This window comes from Primulina tabacum, chromosome 17, assembly GCF_025594145.1.
Source record: "Primulina tabacum isolate GXHZ01 chromosome 17, ASM2559414v2, whole genome shotgun sequence".
NCBI classification, from domain to species: domain Eukaryota; kingdom Viridiplantae; phylum Streptophyta; class Magnoliopsida; order Lamiales; family Gesneriaceae; genus Primulina; species Primulina tabacum.
In genome coordinates, this window is record NC_134566.1 from 28,175,642 (window position 1) to 28,195,601 (window position 19,960).

At 35.4% G+C, this 19,960-nt stretch overlaps 5 protein-coding genes across 19 annotated transcripts; 2 read left to right on the forward strand and 3 right to left on the reverse strand.

Moving 5' to 3' along the window:
• Positions 1-4,791: 4,791 nt before the first annotated feature.
• Positions 4,792-6,867, reverse strand: LOC142531342 (protein transport protein SEC13 homolog B-like). The gene is made up of 2 exons (XM_075637441.1): positions 6,675-6,867; positions 4,792-5,951 (listed from the first exon to the last, which is right to left on the reverse strand). Exon 2 carries the CDS (start codon positions 5,885-5,887, stop codon positions 4,982-4,984), a length of 906 nt encoding a protein of 301 aa, XP_075493556.1. The 5' UTR covers positions 5,888-5,951; positions 6,675-6,867; the 3' UTR covers positions 4,792-4,981.
• A 2,144-nt stretch (positions 6,868-9,011) lies between these two features.
• LOC142530641 (uncharacterized) lies at positions 9,012-10,281 on the forward strand. Its single transcript, XM_075636464.1, has 2 exons — positions 9,012-9,726; positions 9,845-10,281. The coding sequence occupies exons 1-2, from the start codon at positions 9,012-9,014 to the stop codon at positions 10,279-10,281; spliced, it is 1,152 nt and encodes a 383-aa protein (XP_075492579.1).
• A 242-nt stretch (positions 10,282-10,523) lies between these two features.
• On the reverse strand, positions 10,524-14,245 carry LOC142530994 (uncharacterized). 3 transcript variants are annotated; one of them, XM_075636959.1, is made up of 9 exons: positions 14,106-14,245; positions 13,898-13,986; positions 13,300-13,805; positions 12,359-13,083; positions 12,112-12,282; positions 11,964-12,024; positions 11,461-11,882; positions 10,965-11,387; positions 10,524-10,877 (listed from the first exon to the last, which is right to left on the reverse strand). In XM_075636959.1, the coding sequence occupies exons 4-7, from the start codon at positions 12,836-12,838 to the stop codon at positions 11,581-11,583; spliced, it is 1,014 nt and encodes a 337-aa protein (XP_075493074.1). In that variant the 5' UTR covers positions 12,839-13,083; positions 13,300-13,805; positions 13,898-13,986; positions 14,106-14,245; the 3' UTR covers positions 10,524-10,877; positions 10,965-11,387; positions 11,461-11,580. The 3 variants fall into 3 exon arrangements, with proteins under 3 accessions (XP_075493074.1, XP_075493073.1, XP_075493072.1); XM_075636958.1 differs by having other exon boundaries at positions 10,531-10,877; positions 11,461-12,024; positions 13,300-13,430; XM_075636957.1 differs by having other exon boundaries at positions 10,531-10,877; positions 11,461-12,024.
• Positions 14,246-14,394: 149 nt separating this feature from the next.
• LOC142530996 (uncharacterized) lies at positions 14,395-17,888 on the forward strand. Of its 12 annotated transcripts, XR_012816190.1 has the most exons (5): positions 14,904-15,244; positions 15,333-15,389; positions 15,489-15,599; positions 16,115-16,439; positions 16,522-17,888. XR_012816190.1 is itself a non-coding variant. In XM_075636962.1 (4 exons), the coding sequence occupies exons 1-4, from the start codon at positions 15,155-15,157 to the stop codon at positions 16,205-16,207; spliced, it is 351 nt and encodes a 116-aa protein (XP_075493077.1). In that variant the 5' UTR covers positions 14,904-15,154; the 3' UTR covers positions 16,208-17,888. The 12 variants fall into 12 exon arrangements, 1 of the variants encoding a protein (XP_075493077.1); XM_075636962.1 differs by having other exon boundaries at positions 16,115-17,888; XR_012816199.1 differs by lacking the exon at positions 15,333-15,389 and adding an exon at positions 14,395-14,594 and having other exon boundaries at positions 15,185-15,248; positions 15,489-17,888.
• On the reverse strand, positions 17,718-19,752 carry LOC142530995 (uncharacterized). 2 transcript variants are annotated; one of them, XM_075636960.1, is made up of 2 exons: positions 19,506-19,752; positions 17,718-18,490 (listed from the first exon to the last, which is right to left on the reverse strand). In XM_075636960.1, exon 2 carries the CDS (start codon positions 18,483-18,485, stop codon positions 17,934-17,936), a length of 552 nt encoding a protein of 183 aa, XP_075493075.1. In that variant the 5' UTR covers positions 18,486-18,490; positions 19,506-19,752; the 3' UTR covers positions 17,718-17,933. The 2 variants fall into 2 exon arrangements, with proteins under 2 accessions (XP_075493075.1, XP_075493076.1); XM_075636961.1 differs by lacking the exon at positions 19,506-19,752 and adding an exon at positions 18,588-19,471.
• Between the last annotated feature and the right edge of the window lie 208 nt (positions 19,753-19,960).

The window sequence follows — 19,960 nt, forward strand, 5'->3', positions numbered from 1 at the left end:
TTAATAAGCCCATCAAGATTAGGCTTAATCCAGATTCTGGATCTCCGGTCTATCCCGGCCCAAGTACGCTCCTATAAATACCAAGTTTAAGTGTTCAATTCATTGAATTCACGATATTGACTTTCAGCCGTACCCTTAGTTGTTCTCTCATTACATACACAGTATCTGATTTCAGCGTCGGAGGGCCTACGTCGGGACACGTTCCCGGCCCACTTCTATCGGCTTCTTTTGTGATTTCAGGCTTAGAATAAATTCGAGGTCTGCACTCAGACTACTATCACTTTCTAGAACTGAACCCTAAATTTTTAGTGAATATCACGAATCATAATCAACAAAAGTCTGCATTTCATGTAAGAACCAAACTATACGAGCAAACACTGAGAGCAGCGAAGAAACAGCAGGGGTAAATGTCGAAGTGGAGTCTGACTCTAGTTTAATACAGAGCAAAATTTTATTTTATGTTGTCAAACTCAATAAGCAAAAAATTATTTTTAATTTTTCATAAACAAACCAAATTAATATTGAGGCTTGTCAACTATACAATTTCTTAAGCTATATTCATACTCTCACGGCTTCATAATTGTAAGGACCGAGAATTTGATTACGTAATCTGAACTGATTTGGGTATATTTACCATAATCTGAGATTAATCTGGGATGATTTCTTGATTAATTGAGGTGATTAAATACGGAACAGATCAGACCGGGACAGACGAGAAAAGACACGAATTAGGTGCGAGGGAGGTGCCACTCGCGCACATGCGCGACGTAATGCGCGAGCTGTGCGCGAGTTGGGCAGAAGATTCCGCGCATATGCGCGAAGTGATTGCGCGCATATGCGCGAGCTGTAGTATACTTTGTTCAGGGAACCTCGCGCATATGCGCCGAGGTGAGGCGCGCATATGCGCGAGAGATGCCGAGACACACATGCCGACAAATGGTGTCTCGCGCATATGCGCCGAGCGATGTCGCGCATATGCGCGAGCAGTCCAGAAGCCAACGTTTTGGAACAGAAGCTTTGGCGCATATGCGCCGGATTGAGGCGCGCATATGCGCCAGTAGTTGCGAAGCCTATGCGAGTAGTCCTGTAGCCAAAGTTTTGAGACAGAACCTTTGGCGCATATGTGCGGAGTTGAGGCGCGCATATGCGCCATAAGTTGTGAAGCAGCGCATCGAGACCAGTAGGTCTCGCGCATATGCGCCGGTTGGGGTCGCGCATATGCGCGAGACATGCAGATTAAAAATCAGCCATGTTTCTTGATTCATGCATGTGTATATATATATATATGTAAATGGACGAAATTTACATTCAATAATCCGAGGAAGCTTCGGGGAAAAGGCTCCGTCCGTGATTTTCGAAATTGATTTACGAGCGAACCGTCTGTTTGATTTTGAATCCGATTTCAGTACTGTGTTCCTATCAACGCAGGCTACAATTGGACGTAAGTTTTACTACGTTTTGATATGTTTTGAAAATATGATGTTGTTGGAATTGAATGGAATTCATATATGATGTTCTTGACATGTTAGACATCATAGAATCGAAGTCAGATTAAGAAACGGACTGGTTATGTAATTGTTATGATTTTTGGAATTGATTAACTGAGATTCGATATCAGATTGGTGTTGTTATTGAAATTATGAATTGCACCGATATTGATTATGAGTTCTGGTATTATATCTGTGGTGTTGGAATTGACGGGGTTATCGAGACTGTATTGTTATGCCGTCGAAACATCAGTTGATTGATATTGATCAGATTCGATATTGATTGAGATGGTATTGTGATATCATATGTCGATGGGCATTGATTAGATTATGTTTTGATTTGAGTATTAATCAGAACAGGTTTTGAACTGAGTGATATACTGATATTGTATCTATTCGATTGTCATTATCAGATTGGGTATGGACAGGGTTGACTTCAATACTTCGTCTTCGTCGGACCGAGAAGATAAAGGTATAAATTAATGTTGAGTTGGGATTGTACAACTCGAGTGAGGTTTGGCTCGAGTTTCCCTAAATCACATACTTTACCTTATGGTATTTATTTGATTGATGTACTTGTTCTCTTGATTTATAGACAGCAGGTATTAGACGAGTAATCTTGTGACTGAAGTGCCTGATAGTGGTGGGATCGTCACGGGCACATTGCACGATGTCACAAGATAGTGTATTGGCGATAGTGCCAAAGTCTGTCACCGGATGTTTGGCTATCGATGTGGAAAGAATTGGAGTTCTTTCTATTACTGGTGATCGATACTATACCGATGTGGATAGAATACGAGCTTCTTCTATTACTGGTGATCGATACCATATCGATGTGGATAGAATTGGTATTTCTTCTATTACTGGTGATCGATACCCTATCGACGTGGATAGAACTGGAGTCTTTTTCTATTACTGTTGGTCGATACGGGAATGCTAACTTCTGGAAACCGGGATCCCTATACTAGGATTGAGTCTAGTCTTAAATGTGGAGTCATGAGTCTAATTGACAGTTATATTGATTTATGTTGATTATGTTCCTGAATATGGTACATATTGATTTATGTTCCTGATGATGGTACATGTTTAGAATAGGATTTATTCTTGACATGGATTTATATTCTGATTTGAATACATGTTAGACATATCCGTTATATGCTTTTATATTGTTTTTATGATTGCATGTATACATGATCTATACTGAAAATGTAATTCTCACCGGAGTATCCGGCTGTTGTCTTGTTTGTATGTGTGCATGGCAACAGGTGGGATAGGATCAGGGTCAAGAAGAGAAAGAGGCTGGACTAGATAGCGTGGAGATCCGGGCTTCGAAGCAACTTAGGATTCAGCACTGAGATATAGTTGAACCTAGTTGAATTCTTGTAGATAATACAAGATTTGTATAATTATGTTTAATATGTAATTTGAATTGAATTACATTACGTTTCCGCTTTGTATTTTAACAAAAAAAATTAGACCCTGTTTATTATAATTGTTTGAATTATTCCTAAAGACGATTAAGGAATGAATTAGCGTCCGGGTCCCCACAATAATAAAGTGAATGTCATTTTCAAAAAAGAAAAAAAAAGTCAATGTACATCCATTTCTGAAGGTACAACGTAACAAAAGCCAAGATCAATAGTAGAATATTCAAAACGGGTAGCCAATTGAGCGGGTTACCCATTTATTTGGCGGAACGAGAATTCGTTGGTCTGTTTTTAGTTATATTAGGTTGATCGATACTCGTCACAACTCACCATTTGATGGGTCAGAAAATTGTCAAGTCAACCTATCTATTTAGCAAGATGAGCTTGACTATTCCAACGAGTCTAGCTCATTTTGATAACTCTAACAAGTAACAGTAATCCGTAGTAGTCAAATTACTTTTTCAGGCCAACATAAAGCTTATATTGAAATGTAATTTCATTGAAAAATGTAAACAATTTAATAATAATTTCATTTATATATTAGATGAACATCGAGAAATAATTTAAAATCCTGATATTTTATATGTTGAATTCTCAGAGAAGCCGCTTCATCATTAGTCAATGATTTTAAATTTATAATTTTCACAACATTTTTTGAAAGATATATTCACAAATATCTGTTCTATATTATTTTCATATTCTATCCAAATTAATTCTCCGTTTTAATTTTTATTATCGCCAATAAATTATAATTTTCATGTATGAAAATAACTTTAATACCATTATACGTTTTAAAATTCTATTTTAAAATCATTTTACTATTAATTTAACAATAAAAAAAATATATCCTATAAGTTTATATCTATCTATTACTTAAAAATTTAGACAATGAACATCCATTTTCGTAAATAAATTTTGTGATAATTTATTTTAACTGGCAGAATTGTCCGTTTCATTTCGATATTTGAGGGAAAGATTTTTATTGAAAATATAAAAAGATCTTTAATTTTGATATTTGAGAGAGATTTATATTGAAAATATAAAAGAGTGCAAAATGATCAATTTGCTCAATAGCAAGCAAGAAGATCTTTACAAGTGTTTGAATGAGAAGAGAATTGCTAAACAGATACAAAGTTCGAGTGTGAAAGTTTGCTCTGTGGCTTGTGGTATGATGGGGTATTTGAAAAACAAAGGATCAGTTTCAGTTAGTTTGTCTATTGGTGGAAGTTGGAACTACATTTTGCTTCATAGCTGCACGCACACTTGGCTTCTGGTGAAAAGGAAGGTGATGAAGGACGAAGGAACCACCGAGTGTCGGAGATTTTTAGGAGGACTACGTTCCCAAGGATCCATGGCGACGGAGATAACCTTCATCCACTTACCATCCTAGTGCACGAGTAAGTTGAAATCCAAACAAAAGTTTTATTAGATTGCCAGGAGGAGATGCCTAGCACTTTGCAATCATGTTTAAGAGGAAATAGATAACTTTGGCATTAATTGTGGACGTATAAAGGAACTTGATAGGATGATTGCCATTGGTTGCAATTGATAAAATGTGTCATGTTCTAGAAAAGCCAGATATTCTGGGCATTGTTGGAACTTGGAAGACGTTAAAGGATTAGAATTCGGAAAAACATATTGACAAAAACTTGTGTGAAACGATCTAACGAGTCGTATTTTGTGAGACAGATATTTTATTTGAGTCTTCCATGAAAAAGTATTACTTTTTATGTTAAGAGTATTACTTTATATTGTAAATATCGGTAGAATTGACCCGTCTCACAGATAAAGATTCGTGAGACCGTTTTACAAGAGACATACTCAAACATATTATGTTTGATTTATCCAATCAATCAAGCTAAACTAAAAGGAGTTCATTCACAAGAATACCACATTTATTTTTACCCTCTGAATCCATGATCATTTAATACAAACAATGAATAAGCTACAACAAATTTAAAGCACAAAAAACTTAGGTAAAAAATACCAAAAAGTGAAGATAAACAAGCAAACAAAATAAATCCACCCGTTCATTTTCCTTCCAGCAGTGACCAGATAAAATGAAATCTAACGATCAACTGTGGTGACCTCTTGCCACTCCCCAGCAACAGCTTCATTCCACAGTGTGATGCTGTTGTCCCCAGCTGCCACAGCCAACAAGTTTCCGGTCAGGGACCAGGACACTCTCCAAACAGGCATCTTGAAATCCTTCAAAATTTTACCCTGCCATTGATCGCCTTCCTTCGCTACAGTCCATATAACAACTGTACCATCCTGAGAGGCACTCGCAATCGTGGACTTTGGAAGCCCTAAGTTTGGTGCCCAAGCAACGTCTCTCACCCAATCCGAGTGCTTTTGAAGAGCTGGGAAACAGTCCATTTTCCAGTTTCCGTTGTACAACCTCCAGACCTTCACGGTGTTGTCGCAACCACCGGAAGCCAGCTTCTGAACAGGATCCAGCATCCCCGATACAACTAATGCGCCAGGAGCCATTGAAGGGGCCCAAGAAACAGATGTCACCCCAACGGGGTGTGCTTGGTCTATTTTTGTGGTTTCCCAGCCACCATCTGATTGAGCTGTGTATACTGAGATGTTACCATCAGAAGAACCACATGCCAAGCAAAGTCCAAGCTCGTGAGGAGCCCACTCGATAGAATTGACTGATGATTTGTGCTCGAAGACATGGAACTGTGACCACTCATTCTGATTACCTTCCTTCCAGACAATAACTTTTCCATCATAAGAACAAGAAGCAAGAATTGAACCAAACTTGGGGTGTGCCCAAGAAACCTGCCAGACAGGGCCTCGATGCCCACTCAAAGTAGCGAGATGCTGAGATGCCGAATTATTGCTAACACCGTTTATTTTTACAGTGGTATCAGATGATGCTGTTGCCACACGTTTCCCATAGTAATCCACCGAGACATCGTGAACGACATCATTGTGGCCAGTTTCTATCTTTGTTGCAGGCATGTTTTGCAGTTTTTCTAGGTCCAATGATCAAGTTCCTTTAACTGCTGATCCTATTTCTTAACTCCTGTAAAATTTATGTCAACTGCAATCAATCATTTAAGAAACAATCTCCAGACCCCTTAAATTCACATCACAACATTTACGGTGGCACGCTCGATAAATGTCAATGCTAGACATATCTTCCCAAATACGCTCGATAAATGTGAATGCTAGACATATCTTCCCAAATATAATGTGAACATAAACATCAAAACTTTCACAAGAAAGCAATGCGTACAGAAGTAACAATATACTTTTAGCAGCAAAAGATTCCAATCAGGAATCCATAGATAAAAAAAAAAGGGTCAATTGGCTTCCGCAAATGGTCTAATAAATTAAAACCTACTCAATCATTTAGGTTACAAAAATCAGTAAATTATAGCCTTCCATACATTCTCCATTCCAACCACCCAATACTGAAGATAAGCAAATCAATCCCAAGAGTAAGCAAAGCAAATACATGCACGAGGATCACGAACATAATGACAAAAGGTTTTCAGAACCAATTAACCAAATTGACCCCACGAATCCTTCGCAGAAAATTCTCGAAATTTCAGTTAAAAATAAAACATCCTAGATCATAGTATTAATGACAGAATGTAGAACGCAACCAAGTTTAAACATAAAACTGAAGGATCTATGATTTTCGACCAGATCTAAAAAGAAAAACTTCAAAACCAAAAACAACAATCTTGCACACAAGGATTCAAAAGAAAAACAGAAATTTTCTGGGAAACGGCTTAAGAACCTGAGAGAAAGCGAGATTCTGAGCGAGATCGATCTGATTAATTGTGAAAAAATAAAAATTAAACAGAAACGCCTCACAGCTGAATGATTGTAAGAAGGAAAGTGCTTGGGTATATTATAATAAGGGAGTGTTTGGCTGCTTCGCTAGTTCTATTTTCCTTGAGCACCGCCTCATAATTCATCTCCTCCACACAATCTTTTGTAGAATCTGTTTTTGTTTAATTTATTAACAAAATTGCGCTTTTAATCATGTTTTTTTCTAGAATAAATATTTTTTAAAAAAAATAGCATACGCAATTTTCATATTTTATTTTTTTTATGTTTGACTAGAGAGAATAATAATAATATTGCAATTTGAATTGTCATGTATATCATTTAAGATATTTAAGTTGAATCTGTTAAAATCAACTATATTTTTTGTTAAAAATATCATGTCTCATTTATTGTTAATGTATTTTTTGCTATACATAAGGATCGTAAAGTAAAAAAAAAATTCATGTTTTTGGTTGATTGATCATTCAATAATTTTTTATTTTAATGTATATAAAATTTTGAATACTAAAATTGTTTTTGTGATTTTTAATTTATGATTAATATAAAATAATATAATATTCAATAATAATAATAAAAATATAAAAAAAACGTCTCTTAAAAGTTGAAAAGTTGGGGCCAATTTAAAATCTAACCCTAAGCAAATTTTAATTTTAAATATTAACTTTTTAGAATTCAAAATTTGATAAATAACATCAACTTAAAAAAATAAATAATTAATTAAAAAAAATAAAGAAGCGTATAAAACAAAACAGAAAGGCAAGAAAGAAAGAAAATGTGTTCTTGTTCTCTCCATTCTTCTCATCTTTCTCACAACGATTCTTTTTTTCTTCTTCATTCACTTATTAGTCTTCTCTTCAATTTTTTTCCTTCCTCTACGTTAAACAAGAGAATATTGTAGTCATTAGTTTTCCTAAAAAAAGTTTCAATTTTTCTCAACAGTGTCAAAGATTTTAAATCAGGTATAAGTTCTAATGTCATCTCAATTTTTTTTATCGATTTACTGGTTTTTATTACAATGTATATATTGTAAATATAATTTTTCATATATTTCATTCTTAATTGTTCGGTCGCCCAAACATTATGGGTTCAGTTGCCTAATTATGTTTTCAGTCGCCCACTTTGATATGCTATGTCATCCGATTATATGTTATAAATCATTTAATTTTTATGACATCTTTATTGCTTATTTTGTATAGGAATGACGATCATCTAGATTTTGATTAATTCTAATGGAAAGTGGAAGAATGATGAACAAGGAACTTATACATGATTATCCGAATCTAAAGAATGGACAGCTATTTCCATTGATGGTAGTAACTTGACCATAGAATGTGTCGTGAATGAAATATACGAGACACTTGGTCTGGCTAAATCAGATGTTGAATTGACATTGAGTTATTTACCAGAATTAGATTCTTGCAAACCATGCCCAATCTATATACGAAATTCACGATCCTTGGGAACATATCTATCATTTGGTAATTCGCGTACTAGACCTGTTTTGCATGTGAAAGTAATTGATATTTGTGATATTGGAGTTGATAGATAAAAGGTTAATGACAGTGATGTGCATTTTGGAGATGTGGAGGGTAGTGCTGTGAATTATAATATTAATGTAGAAGATAGAAAAAGAATGTGATTTTGATGTAAATGTAGAATGTGGAAGAAAGAAAATTGATTTGGATATGGATGCTTTTAATCAGGGTCTTCATGATGAATATTTTGGTTGTACTTTTATCCAAGATGGTTTTGAATTGACTGCAGCAACAAAAGAAATCGTTGTTGAAGAAGATAATGCCAATAAAAACTTGAACCAAAATGATGTCTTCGATCTACCAAGAACACAAAGTCCACATGTTGATTTCTCTCATTCTGATTTAGTGAAAGCGAATACACAAAATTTGTTGGCGATTAACGATGGTGATGGTGCATTTTCATTTACCGATGGATCGAATTTATCAGTTGGTCAAAAGTTCAACAGTAAAAATGAACTTAAGAAAGAATTGACTAAGATTTCTTTGAATGCTTCATTTGAAATGAATGTTGAAAGGTCGACAAAGACACTTTATGTGGTGGGATGCATTACAGAAAAATGCAGTTGGAGAGTGCGAGCAACACGAAGGGCTAATTCAACTCAGTTTGAATTCGAATTTATTGTAACATACACACATGTGACATTTCTGACAGAAGACGAAGGCACCGACAAGCAAGTTCTATTGTAGTTGCAGATGTATTGCTAGAAAATTTTAGAGGGCAACAAATCACCCCCGCGCCAAAAACAATAATGACGATGATGCAAAATAAATGGCTTGGTGTTAGCTACTACAAAGCTTGGAAGGGCAAGCAAATTGCTCTTAATCATTTGAGGGGAGATCCAGAAGAGAGTTACAGAACTTTGCCAGCTTATTTATTTGTTGTTAAGCAAGTAAACAAAGATACTATAACTCATTTGGAGACTGACTCTAGTGGAAGATTTAAATACATGTTCCTAGCTTATGGGGTATGCATATCTAGGTTTCGTAGGATGCGAAAAGTTATAGCAATTGATGGGACTTTTTTGAAGAGAAAATATAGAGATGTTTTGCTTCTTGCAACATCCCAAGATGGAGATTTACATCAATACCCCATTGCATGGGCTGTTGTTGACTCAGAGAATGAAATGTCATGGACTTGGTTTTTGCAGAAATTGCATGAACTGATTCCAGATGATCCTGATTTGGTAATTATCTCTGACAGACATGCTGCCATTATCAGCTCAGTGGTTGTTGTGTACAAGCACTCACATCATCTACATTGCACATGGCACCTTTCGCAAAATATCGGTACCCATTGTGGTAAAAAGGGTGGTGGGGTTGAGTTGTTCATGCAAACTGCATATGCTTGCAAAATGTCATACTTTAACATGTTGTATGAGAAGTTGAAAAATCAATACCCAAGTGTGGCTTCATATCTTGAGAAAAGCAGTTCACCAAATAAATGGTCTAGAGCGTTCTGCCGAGGTAACCGATATGATATTATGACAACTAATGGGGCTGAGTCGATAAATTCTATATTGTCTGAGGAAAGAGAAGTTACCAATCATAGCACTATTGAATGCAATTCAAAATATGGTTTCAGTTTGGTTCAACAAACACCGCACAGCAGCAGAGTTAGCTTCATGCAGAACGAAGTTGACTCCATCTATAGATATGATTTTGCGAACTAGGTTTACTCAATCACTATATCTAAAGGTAACTCAGTTGAACTATTCAGAATATCATGTAGTTGGTGATGATACAGATGAAATACTTGATTTCTCAACCTACTCCTGCAGTTGTTATGTGTTTCAATGTGATAAAATTCCATGTAAACACGCATTAGCAGCTTGTTATCTAGCAAATTTGGGTATCTATGAGTTGTGCTCACCTTATTACCTTGTGCATATGTGGCATCAAGCCTACTCGGGTACCATTTACCACGTGCCTCATTCAAGAGATTGGAAGATTCCCCATTATATTTCTAATTTGGAAATGCTACCTCCTAACTTCAAGCCAAAACGGGGGAGACCAAATTAACGAAGAAAACCATCTATTGGAGAGTTTGGACGACTAACGAAAAAAGAAATGCAGCTTATGCAATGATGTTGGACATTATAAGACGAAATATACTCGTAAAACCACTTGATGTACTAGAAAATATTGTTTTTTGAAACCCAGCAATATTCTGAGGGAATGACGGCAGGTCGTGTAATCTTCCATGTATCGGTTGTTACTACGCCCACAATATTCAATAATCGAGGTATTAGAACTTGTAGCGGACGAACATACGACTCCATGTTAATATCATTGGTTAAACAGATTCCACAATCATAAATTATGATATATGTGGCCTTTATATCGATTTTCATAGCAACCCAATGGTTGGGGACATGGTAAGGCACAAGAATAAATGATGTTTCTTTCCATGGCAATGATTTCCATTTTCTACTTGATCCTTCAGCCATTCGAATCAAATCATCCCAATGACAATGAGACATACCCTTTTCAGCTTTGGAATGGACAACATCTAAAAGTCCACTAAAATAACCACTCATTATAGCAATGTCTTGTGCCACTAAATGAGGATACTTTTTTTGAAGCACCAAAAACCCATTCATGCATTCGTTAATGTGCTATAAATAAGAAAAATATTAATGATTAGCACAAAACACATGAAGAACATATATATTAATTAAATATATGAAATCATATATACTCACAGAAGATCCAAGCCACGACCTAGGCAAGAGCAAATCATTAAACCATTTCTTATCGTAGGCGGCCATTAGGCATTGACGAGTGTCTTTCATTGTTTTAATTTGCTACTTCAAAGCTTTAGTTAGCTTCGGTGACTTTGCTATTTGAAGTGGTTGAAATGTGCCATTACATGATCCAAGTTGATGGCTAACTAATACAGGGGGCGTCTCTGACAATTGCATGAAGGGCGACGATAAGTACGACGACTTCTTGATTTGCCTCTTAACCCTGACATAGGTTAGTAACATGTTATTGTAAGCTTTCTTAACATCTCCAACTGGCTGGGCATTGGAAGCTCCTTCATCAACTACGAATCAGTTGGGGAGTGTGCAAGATATGTTTGCTTGGTTGGATCATGGAGTGTCCATTTTGAGGAGATGTAGAACCTGTATGTAAAAATATATATCTTAAAATATTTAATCAGGTGACATGACTTATCCACTAAAGCATGTGACTTACCTTCTGATGGCAAAACTTCTTTCATTAACACATTTGATATCAAACATCTTTTGTCTCTTTGCTTCTGGAAGTATACTAGTTGGTTGACGTGATGTCTCTGCTGGATTTTTTTTCTGTTTTTTAAACCTGGACAGATACCTCTTCAAGCTTCTCCTCAATCTTAGTAAATCTTTCATCCACGTATGATTGCAATTTTGTAAACTTCTCATCTATATAATCTCGAAGTTGGACAAAATAATTTGGAACACTGGGAACCTCTCCAACAAAAGCACTCGGATCAATATGTGTGGAGGTGTGTGGTCGATCTTCTTCTTGACGAAGTGGAGGTGATTGTTTGTCATGTGCATCTGCTATCTGGCTTTGCATATCTTCAAAAGATTTTTGCTCTTCTAAGGGTTGATCAACGTTTTCGGGACTGCTATCTGCATAGCAGTATACATTTTGTCTCTCCGACAACAATGGCAGAACATGCGATAAATTAGGATCTGAATCAGAAAATTGACCATTTGCGATGTATGAGGCTTGTAGTTCCAACTCTGTAGGTGTCAACACGCCAATAACCATCTGTATATTACAAATTATAAAATTCCAACACTCAATTACAATTAAATATCTTTGAAATATTAAATAAATTATTGGCAAAATACTCACCCTATTTAAACACTCATGTGATGCTTGAACAACTTCATTGTACTTTGGAGATGATTTCACATGCCAATCATTTGAAATCCATCCACACATACACGGAAGTATCATGTTATATCTATCTCTTCGCTTAGCAAACTTCTTTGCAATGCCAGGAATACATTCATATGCAAGAATCTGCATTAAAAAAATTATAGCCAACTTAATATTAAATAAATTAACTAAGTAAATACAAAACAAATAAATATCTTACTTGCAATGGATGAACAAATCCGTTCAAAGTAAACGCTCCGTATTCGACAATCTTTTCGTTCTTTTTCTTTTTCTTCAATTTGATTGAAGTTAAATATCGCTTTATACTTTTTAGAACTTCGTTATAAGCTATCGTACCCCAAGGATGTTTGTTAAACAAATCCAAATCCTCCACTAAACTCAAAAGCATGTTGTCAACTTGAGGAACCGTCTTTTGTCGAACTGGCCAAAGAACAGCAGCATCGAAGTACAAACATGCTAACTCCAATTTTTCCAAATTTATAGTGCATTTAGGTGTTTTTATCATTTCCATTAGCTTTATCGCCACCTCCTCAATATATACATTTTCATTTCCACAAAAATGTCTATCCCGAAATTGCATCGTCTCTCCAACTTCAGGAAAATCTACTGAACAATCAAGCCCAGTTATAAGTGCATACTCCATTTTCGAAAATCTCAACAGTCGTTGATTCACAACCATCCACAACTCATCACTAGTAGTCTTACATGACGTCTAGCCATCAAGAACCATATAATCTGACTGGATAAATTGTAATCTCTTACATACTTAATTAAATTACCAAATTGATTTCCATCAATCATATTCTGCATCTCTGCATCATTGAGGCATTCCTTGATAGTCTTTGATACACTTTTGAAATGAGAGTTTAAACTTAACTTGCATTCAAAGTGATTATTTCTCAATAACTGAGGTTTCAATTTTACCTACACTCGAAAGAACATAAATGTTATAAAACATATAAATATTTTTCAAACATAAACAACAAATACAATGTTGAACACAATTTCTCAGCAAAAAACACAAATAGTTTATTTATTTATCAGTTACAGATATGTAAGAAAGTTTAGGCAAAAACTCAATTCCACAAATCTAACTAAAAGTAAAAACTCTATAAAAATCATATAAAACGATAAACTTACCCAAACTTCTTATTCTGCCATTTTAATTACAAATGTTAAATGTATGGTTGTTTAAATGGTCCTTGATCAGTGAATTAGACCATTGATTGATGGAAAATTTCAATGGAGCTAAGAGAAGAACGATCGGTCACCTAAAGAGAAGAAGGAATAATATTGTTAGTTTAACGTCACTCATAAAATATTTATATCAAAGAGAATATTCAAAACTAAGAATTGAACTCATGCAAAAACAATTTTATAAATGATTTACCAAAAAGAAATAAATTAACCTCAAACACAAATAATTTATTAATAATAAATCGTTTAGTTGAACTTGCGGGCTGTGTATCAATTTTAAACCATTGATTGATTCAATGGAAAATTTTTCTAAGCTGGACTTGCGGGCTGGGTATCACCAAATCCGGATGGATTCCAGGGACATTCACAAGACAGCTTTTCGGACTCATGGGGATCATTATGAATTCACTGTTGTTGCCATTCGGTTTATCAAATGCACCCTCTACATTCTAAAGTCAAAACTGGTACCATTACAATCTGCATAATCCCTTAGGAGATAATAGGGTAAAGAAAGGAAGGAAAAGGGAACTCTGGTGCTTACCTCGAAGCATGGAACAATCGCAAGAAATTCTGTGAGCAATCGAACATGAATAACGATGAAAACAATCAAATGAAAACTGAAGAGTAAACCTGAAGCGAGAAGACGACGATGAGGATCCAAATAGGTGATAGGAGGTAGGAATCCCATAAATATAAACAAAATCAAACACATACAATAAGATTATGAAAAGGAATCGACGGCGGCTCACCTTCCGTTTAAGATTGTAACGGTGCCACTCAGATTTGTAGTGAAGCTTCTGCTCAGAATCGTCGAGGAATTCCTTGTTGCAAGCGTTGCAAGTCAGTCCCGATGTTTGATGGCAACCAAATGCAGAAGAGGACAATGGGATTTCAAAAAAAAACGTTAGGGTTAAAAGAAAAAAAATAAGGATTTGAAATATTTAAAATGAAGGTATAATAGACATTTTAAAAGTGAGTGTTAGTTTTTTAAATTTGATGTTGCAGAGGGTTATTTGCCTAAATTTCCCGAAAAGTTGTAGGCCTTGATGAAAAACCTAGTCATTCAAATATTTCCCCAATTAAACCACGCATTTCTGATGTTAATTAATGTTATTGCTGTAGTCACTAGCAAAAGAAGCCAGGGCTGAAAAGCTTTAGAAGGTTTGGTTGGATAAAGAAGAAATCTCTCAACCACCAGAAGCAGATAAGGAGGGTACAAGTATAACTGAAGAAGAAAGGTTTATGCTGAGGAGAATCGGGCTTAGGATGGGACCTTTCCTACTAATGGGTATGTATTTTATGGAGACTAGATTGTGGATGAAACCCCGATTCAATCTAGGATGAAGTGGAATTTTTCTCTTTCCATTCACATGCCGCCGAGCAGTTTTTGATGGAACAGTTGAGAACATGTATCTTCATTGGAAATATCGGGAATTGGTAAAGATACTTATTGGCAGAAGGAGCATGGAAGAAGTGCATCAAGACTTTAGAGGCTGAAAGTGGTGGCATATTGGTAGCAGTTGAGCAAGTCACTATTGGTTTCGTATTTATGAATCTGTTTATCTAGTTTTTCATTACATATCCTCTAGTTTATCAGTTGCTAATAAAACCATATGGAACAATTGTGCCTTTTCTTTATTACCTGGATGAAAATTTGTATTTTGGGAAATTGAAATGCATTCTTGTCTCATGTACTTGGATTGAATGTTTTGTTCCTTTTGTTTTCTGTATTCAGTTTCCCTCTTTCATATCTTTTCCTTACTTTTTCTGTCATTTCAAGCAACTGATTAGTGGCCAAATGATCTTGCATATGTTTTCATCGATGCAGCCCTTGAAACTTCATATTTTGGAGCTCACCAAGAACATTGACGAATTGAAGCTTAAAATGGTAGGTAGGTTTTGTTCCAATGTTTATCATTTCCAGGTATTAAGTTTATCAATCCGATGTTTCAGTGATATTGAACTCTTTCTGTCAGGCTAAAGATAAAGATACCAACGATCTGTTGTTGGCCAAAGATTTAAAACTTGGCTTTGTCAGTCACATTTGATAGCAGATCCTCCTATCTTTGGTTTACTGTGAGTTGGAAATTTCATCATCTAAACTACGCTGAGCTTCTGTTGTCATTATCCAGGTCAAGGAGCTGGAGATTGTTGAGATTTATGTGAACGAAAACAAAGAAAAATCATTTGATAAAGATCTTAACAGTGAAGATCAGTCTCATTTTGAATATTATGCCGAGGAGGTAATAATTTTCGGGCTAATGATTTGTCTCATATAATTATTATCCCAACACAATTTTAAAATTTGACCTGAAAAAGTCATTTTGCAATCATCATATTAGTTCTTCTATACTTGGTTTTACTTTGTGAAACTTTATCTTAGATCCTCATATGGAACATGAATCGGCGTTACCTACCATACGTTTCTCCTTTGATTTTGTGGGTGCAACCGTGCAACTTCAAATTAATTTGACGTGCTATGAAAAGGCCATAAGTCTTGTATTTCTGCTTCAGACTCGGCAAAGCTTTACGATTTCATGGAGTTAAAGATTATGAATCTAAAATGCCTTGTATGATCATTATATATATGCTTATAAGACTGTAAATATCTGTTTTATTGCTGAGGGACAAATTGATTTTTCACTTCGTTGGGAGGTAAATTCAAAAGTTTGGGTGCTGTATTTTATGTGCATGCATTTTCACTTTTGATGGGAAAACTCTACTCAACAATAATTGATGCATTGCTTGGTATTTTTAGTCACAGGATCAGGTCAATACTTCAGCCACCACTTCAGTTCAGCCTCACTTTTTTGACTCTAAAATAAAATTGACCACTCAAAGACTAATTTAGAATACTAAGCTGGGAAAGCTACACAAAATGAGTCAGCATTTCACAGGGCTACACAGCTTTCTAATAGACAGAGGCTTATTCTAAGAAAGCAGTCCTTCAGAATGAAAAACCAACCTGTGCTGGCCATAGATAGTCTAAAGTTTTACGCAATTTGAAACGTTTTATGTTACGCTGTTTAATGCCTATGATGTGGCATAACATCACATGGCCTTCTGTATGCCAGACCTAGCAGGTTTGAGTTCAGTGCATATAATCTGCATTTAAGTTTTATGTTACCTTTAATTCGAGCTAATTTATGATTTATCTTTTACAAGGGAAACGCAATACCGTGTCTGGAATCGCTACAACAATCAACCAACATTTCAAGAAGCATTCTCTTGCCATAGTTAGTATCAAAGTAGAGCCGAAGGGACATCAATACAGGAGGTGGTTCACAATTTAGAGGTCTGTAAGTGGGAAAAATTTCCACTTCTTGATTAAACATCATAGAACGAACGATTTCCATATTCATCCTATTCTCTCAGCAAGCAACAGGATCTGTTCTTGTGTCACAAGAACCTAGCAAAGTCATACTTTATAAGCGTTGATGATCAGAAGAGGAACCTATCCCAGATGGTGAAAACACCAAATTAGACTCGAAAAATTATAGAGTGAATGTTGAGGAAGGACCGAGGACTTATATCTCCTGAGCTCATGTCAGCGATTCGGACGGGTTGTGGATTGAAGTTAGTTTCAGAGGCTACCGATGATGGAGGAAGTGACTAATGGATGACGTCGCCAGTGAGTTGTCATTCAGGTTCATGAAGTTGAATCGAAGGTATAAAATGGTTAAAAAGGTCAAATTCCAGTATGGAATGATATATCCACTGATTTCTTCTTAGTGGCAACACAAAATGACTGTACCATGAGTCTCACTTTCCGCCCATGAAATCGAGCCGGGGGTATAGAACCTTAAATTCAAATCAAATTCGTGGAAATACGGGTAACGGTCATTGATTCAATAAAGTGTATTGAATATTACCGTGTCACGTAAAAATTACATAATCTCAAGGATTATTGCCTCTCTTTTCAATGTGAATCCTTCGAGCCAAGCATGTGAATAAGCTTTGCTCTCTATGGCACAGACAAATGTTGGCTATCCACAATGGCATTTGCCAAGAAAAAATTTAAATAAAGAACTACAATTAAACTTTGACGATTTAGAACTACGATTAAACTTTGACGATTTTCAAGATCAAAACAAAAATTACCAATTATTGAAAAGTATGAAGCACAATTTCCACCAAGATCATCGCCAAGGAGATGACAGCACTATGTGATTTTACATCAATGCGTTAAAAATTATACAAATTAACCCATGATTAGCCAGCCAGAGCTACAAAAAGAAGTTTTTATTATGACCATCTGCTGTGACAAAAAATATAGAAGAAAATATATTAACATTAACAACCTACATATCCAACATCTTAACTACTAGAATGCTTGTTATCAAAAAAAGAAAGAAAAGAAATACTGGAATACTTGGATTTTTAACCCTCAAAGTTCTATCAACATGTAAGCTATATTATTTAATCGACAAAGGTAGCAGCTGATGGACCAAAATTATATATCTTCGAACTGTAGGAAAGACTTCTAAAATCAGTTCTTAAAAGCACGGAGACATGAAAATCATCGGGAAAAGGAACAAAATAAAACTCAAGATGAACTCATGAACGTGCCCCTAATTTTACCACTCCAATGTGTTGCCAAGGGGGAAAGAGAAGAGCTCACGAACTGGTGAGAACTCGATCAATGAAATATCAGTTGCATAGCCTCCGACTGGCAACTTCAAGTCACGCAAAAATGTGAATGCCTCTGCCATACGATTCTTTGGCACCTCTTCAGCAACTGCACAGTAAGGAATCCATTCGTCAGGAGAGTCGTTCTCCTCCATTTGGATCCCTTCTTTCTTCATGGCATCACATAACTGGGAACGAAATTGAAGAAGAGGCATAGATGGGGTCGGACAAAGAAACAGAACATTATTGGGATTTGGGAGGCTTCCAATCGAGGAGAAGGATAGAAATAACGGCTCTTGTTTAGAAGCGAAATTTCTAATAACATGCTCCAGTTTAGGTAAGTCGATTAAAGGACTAACAAACAAGGTAAGATGAGGTCTAGATTCAATCTCGATCAACTGTGTGCTGATTTGGCGTCGAGCAAGCACATTCCAGGCCTTCAAGACTTGGTTTTCCAGGGCTGGGTCGAAGTAAAGCTCGATCGCGTATCCTTGAGACATTGTCACTAGACAAAATTCAAGATCGCGGAATTAAATAATGGGAAATCAACATCCACAAATCACACGACCAATAAAATTGGATAACAAACAGCGTAAAGAAACCTCACAATCCTTGAACAGTAAAATTCTCTCAAAATCCAGAATTTAAAACCTGAAGCTGAATTAAAACTCTGTTACACAATAACAGCCAATAAATGCATTGCAAATAGATGCCAACACAGGAAAAAAAGAAAGAAAATAGAATTCAACAAATGCAAGGATAAAGAGTATAACACAGAAACAATTATGAATATCATCTAAAGATTACAAGTCTAAAAGATTGGAACAACAAACACATTAGGAAAATCTAACCTTTGCCAACAAAATTTTTCCAAAATACAGAATTTAATACACGAATATCAAATTAAAACTGTGAATAACTAAGTTTGACATGATGAAAGCAAAATCAGAACGTACATATTGAAATTGGGGACTATAGGCGACAGAGTGAACAAAGTGCATCACGGAATTATGCTTAAAAGTAATGAATTCAAAGATGACCCAAAAAACAGTAAATAAGATCTAAAGATTGCAAGACCAATAGTTCCGGACTGCGAACAAATAAAAGAAGTCCTACAAACCTCAAACAACAAATTTTCCCCAAAATACTTAACTCAATACGAACTGAATTTAAAGCTTAGTTAAAATGGGTTTCCCAATAACTTCAGAAGTATCAGAAAACAAATTGCAATTAAAGCTTATTCTTGCGGCATTTTCTCTAAATAAAAATTAAAGAACACGCGGTGAATACAGAAAATTCACAAAATTTTACGCAAAATCAGGACGTGCGGTGGTAAGAGTAGAAATAGTCAAATATAACGGCAACCCATAAATAGTAACTAAGATCTAAAGATTAACAGGCCAAGAAACGAAGGCAATAACCAAATTACAAAAATCCCACCTAGCTTCAAACGAAAAAAAGTCCGACCTATGAAAATCAATGCTTGAAAGAGTATTTATAAAAGAAAAATTGGCACATACCCAGCAAAATTCGAGAAAACTGAAACACCAGATCTGCGTGAAAAGCAAATTTAGGAAGTTGAGAAGCCAACAGTCGCCAAATGGGAAACACCAAAAGAAAAATTAGTATCAATGTAGAGGGGAAAGGGTTGAGGAATTATCGCGGAGTTGACATTGAAAAAACCAACTAGGGGTGGATTTCCTAATCCGATAGGCAAAGAAGGGAGTGAAGAAATCAAGAATCGAGTTGTTCTTCGCATAAATTTGTTTTTTAAAAAATAAACTTCACAATAAATTTATTGTTTAATAATGATTTAAATCATTTGATATTTGTCAAAAAAAAATGATTTTATATTTTTCATTTGAAATTAATGTCAAATAAAAACTATTAATTTAAAAGTTAAATTGGAAACAAGTATTAATATTGTTTTAAATTTAAAACTAAAAGGAATATATATATATATATATATATATTT

Bases quoted from the DNA above. Each gene is read 5' to 3' on its own strand.
- LOC142530996 (XM_075636962.1), top strand. From the start codon at position 15,155: ATGATCTTGCATATGTTTTCATCGATGCAGCCCTTGAAACTTCATATT. The intron at 15,245-15,332 runs GTAGGTAGGTTT...TCTTTCTGTCAG, and splicing joins ACGAATTGAAGCTTAAAATG to GCTAAAGATAAAGATACCAA. The intron at 15,600-16,114 runs GTAATAATTTTC...TGGTATTTTTAG, and splicing joins TTGAATATTATGCCGAGGAG to TCACAGGATCAGGTCAATAC.
- LOC142531342 (XM_075637441.1), bottom strand. From the start codon at position 5,887: ATGCCTGCAACAAAGATAGAAACTGGCCACAATGATGTCGTTCACGAT.
- LOC142530995 (XM_075636960.1), bottom strand. From the start codon at position 18,485: ATGTCTCAAGGATACGCGATCGAGCTTTACTTCGACCCAGCCCTGGAA.
- LOC142530994 (XM_075636958.1), bottom strand. From the start codon at position 12,838: ATGGTTGTGAATCAACGACTGTTGAGATTTTCGAAAATGGAGTATGCA. The intron at 12,283-12,358 runs GTAAGATATTTA...TTTTTAATGCAG, and splicing joins GATTTGTTCATCCATTGCAA to ATTCTTGCATATGAATGTAT. The intron at 12,025-12,111 runs GTGAGTATTTTG...TGTAATATACAG, and splicing joins CACATGAGTGTTTAAATAGG to ATGGTTATTGGCGTGTTGAC.
- LOC142530641 (XM_075636464.1), top strand. From the start codon at position 9,012: ATGACGATGATGCAAAATAAATGGCTTGGTGTTAGCTACTACAAAGCT. The intron at 9,727-9,844 runs GTAACCGATATG...ATATGGTTTCAG, and splicing joins GTCTAGAGCGTTCTGCCGAG to TTTGGTTCAACAAACACCGC.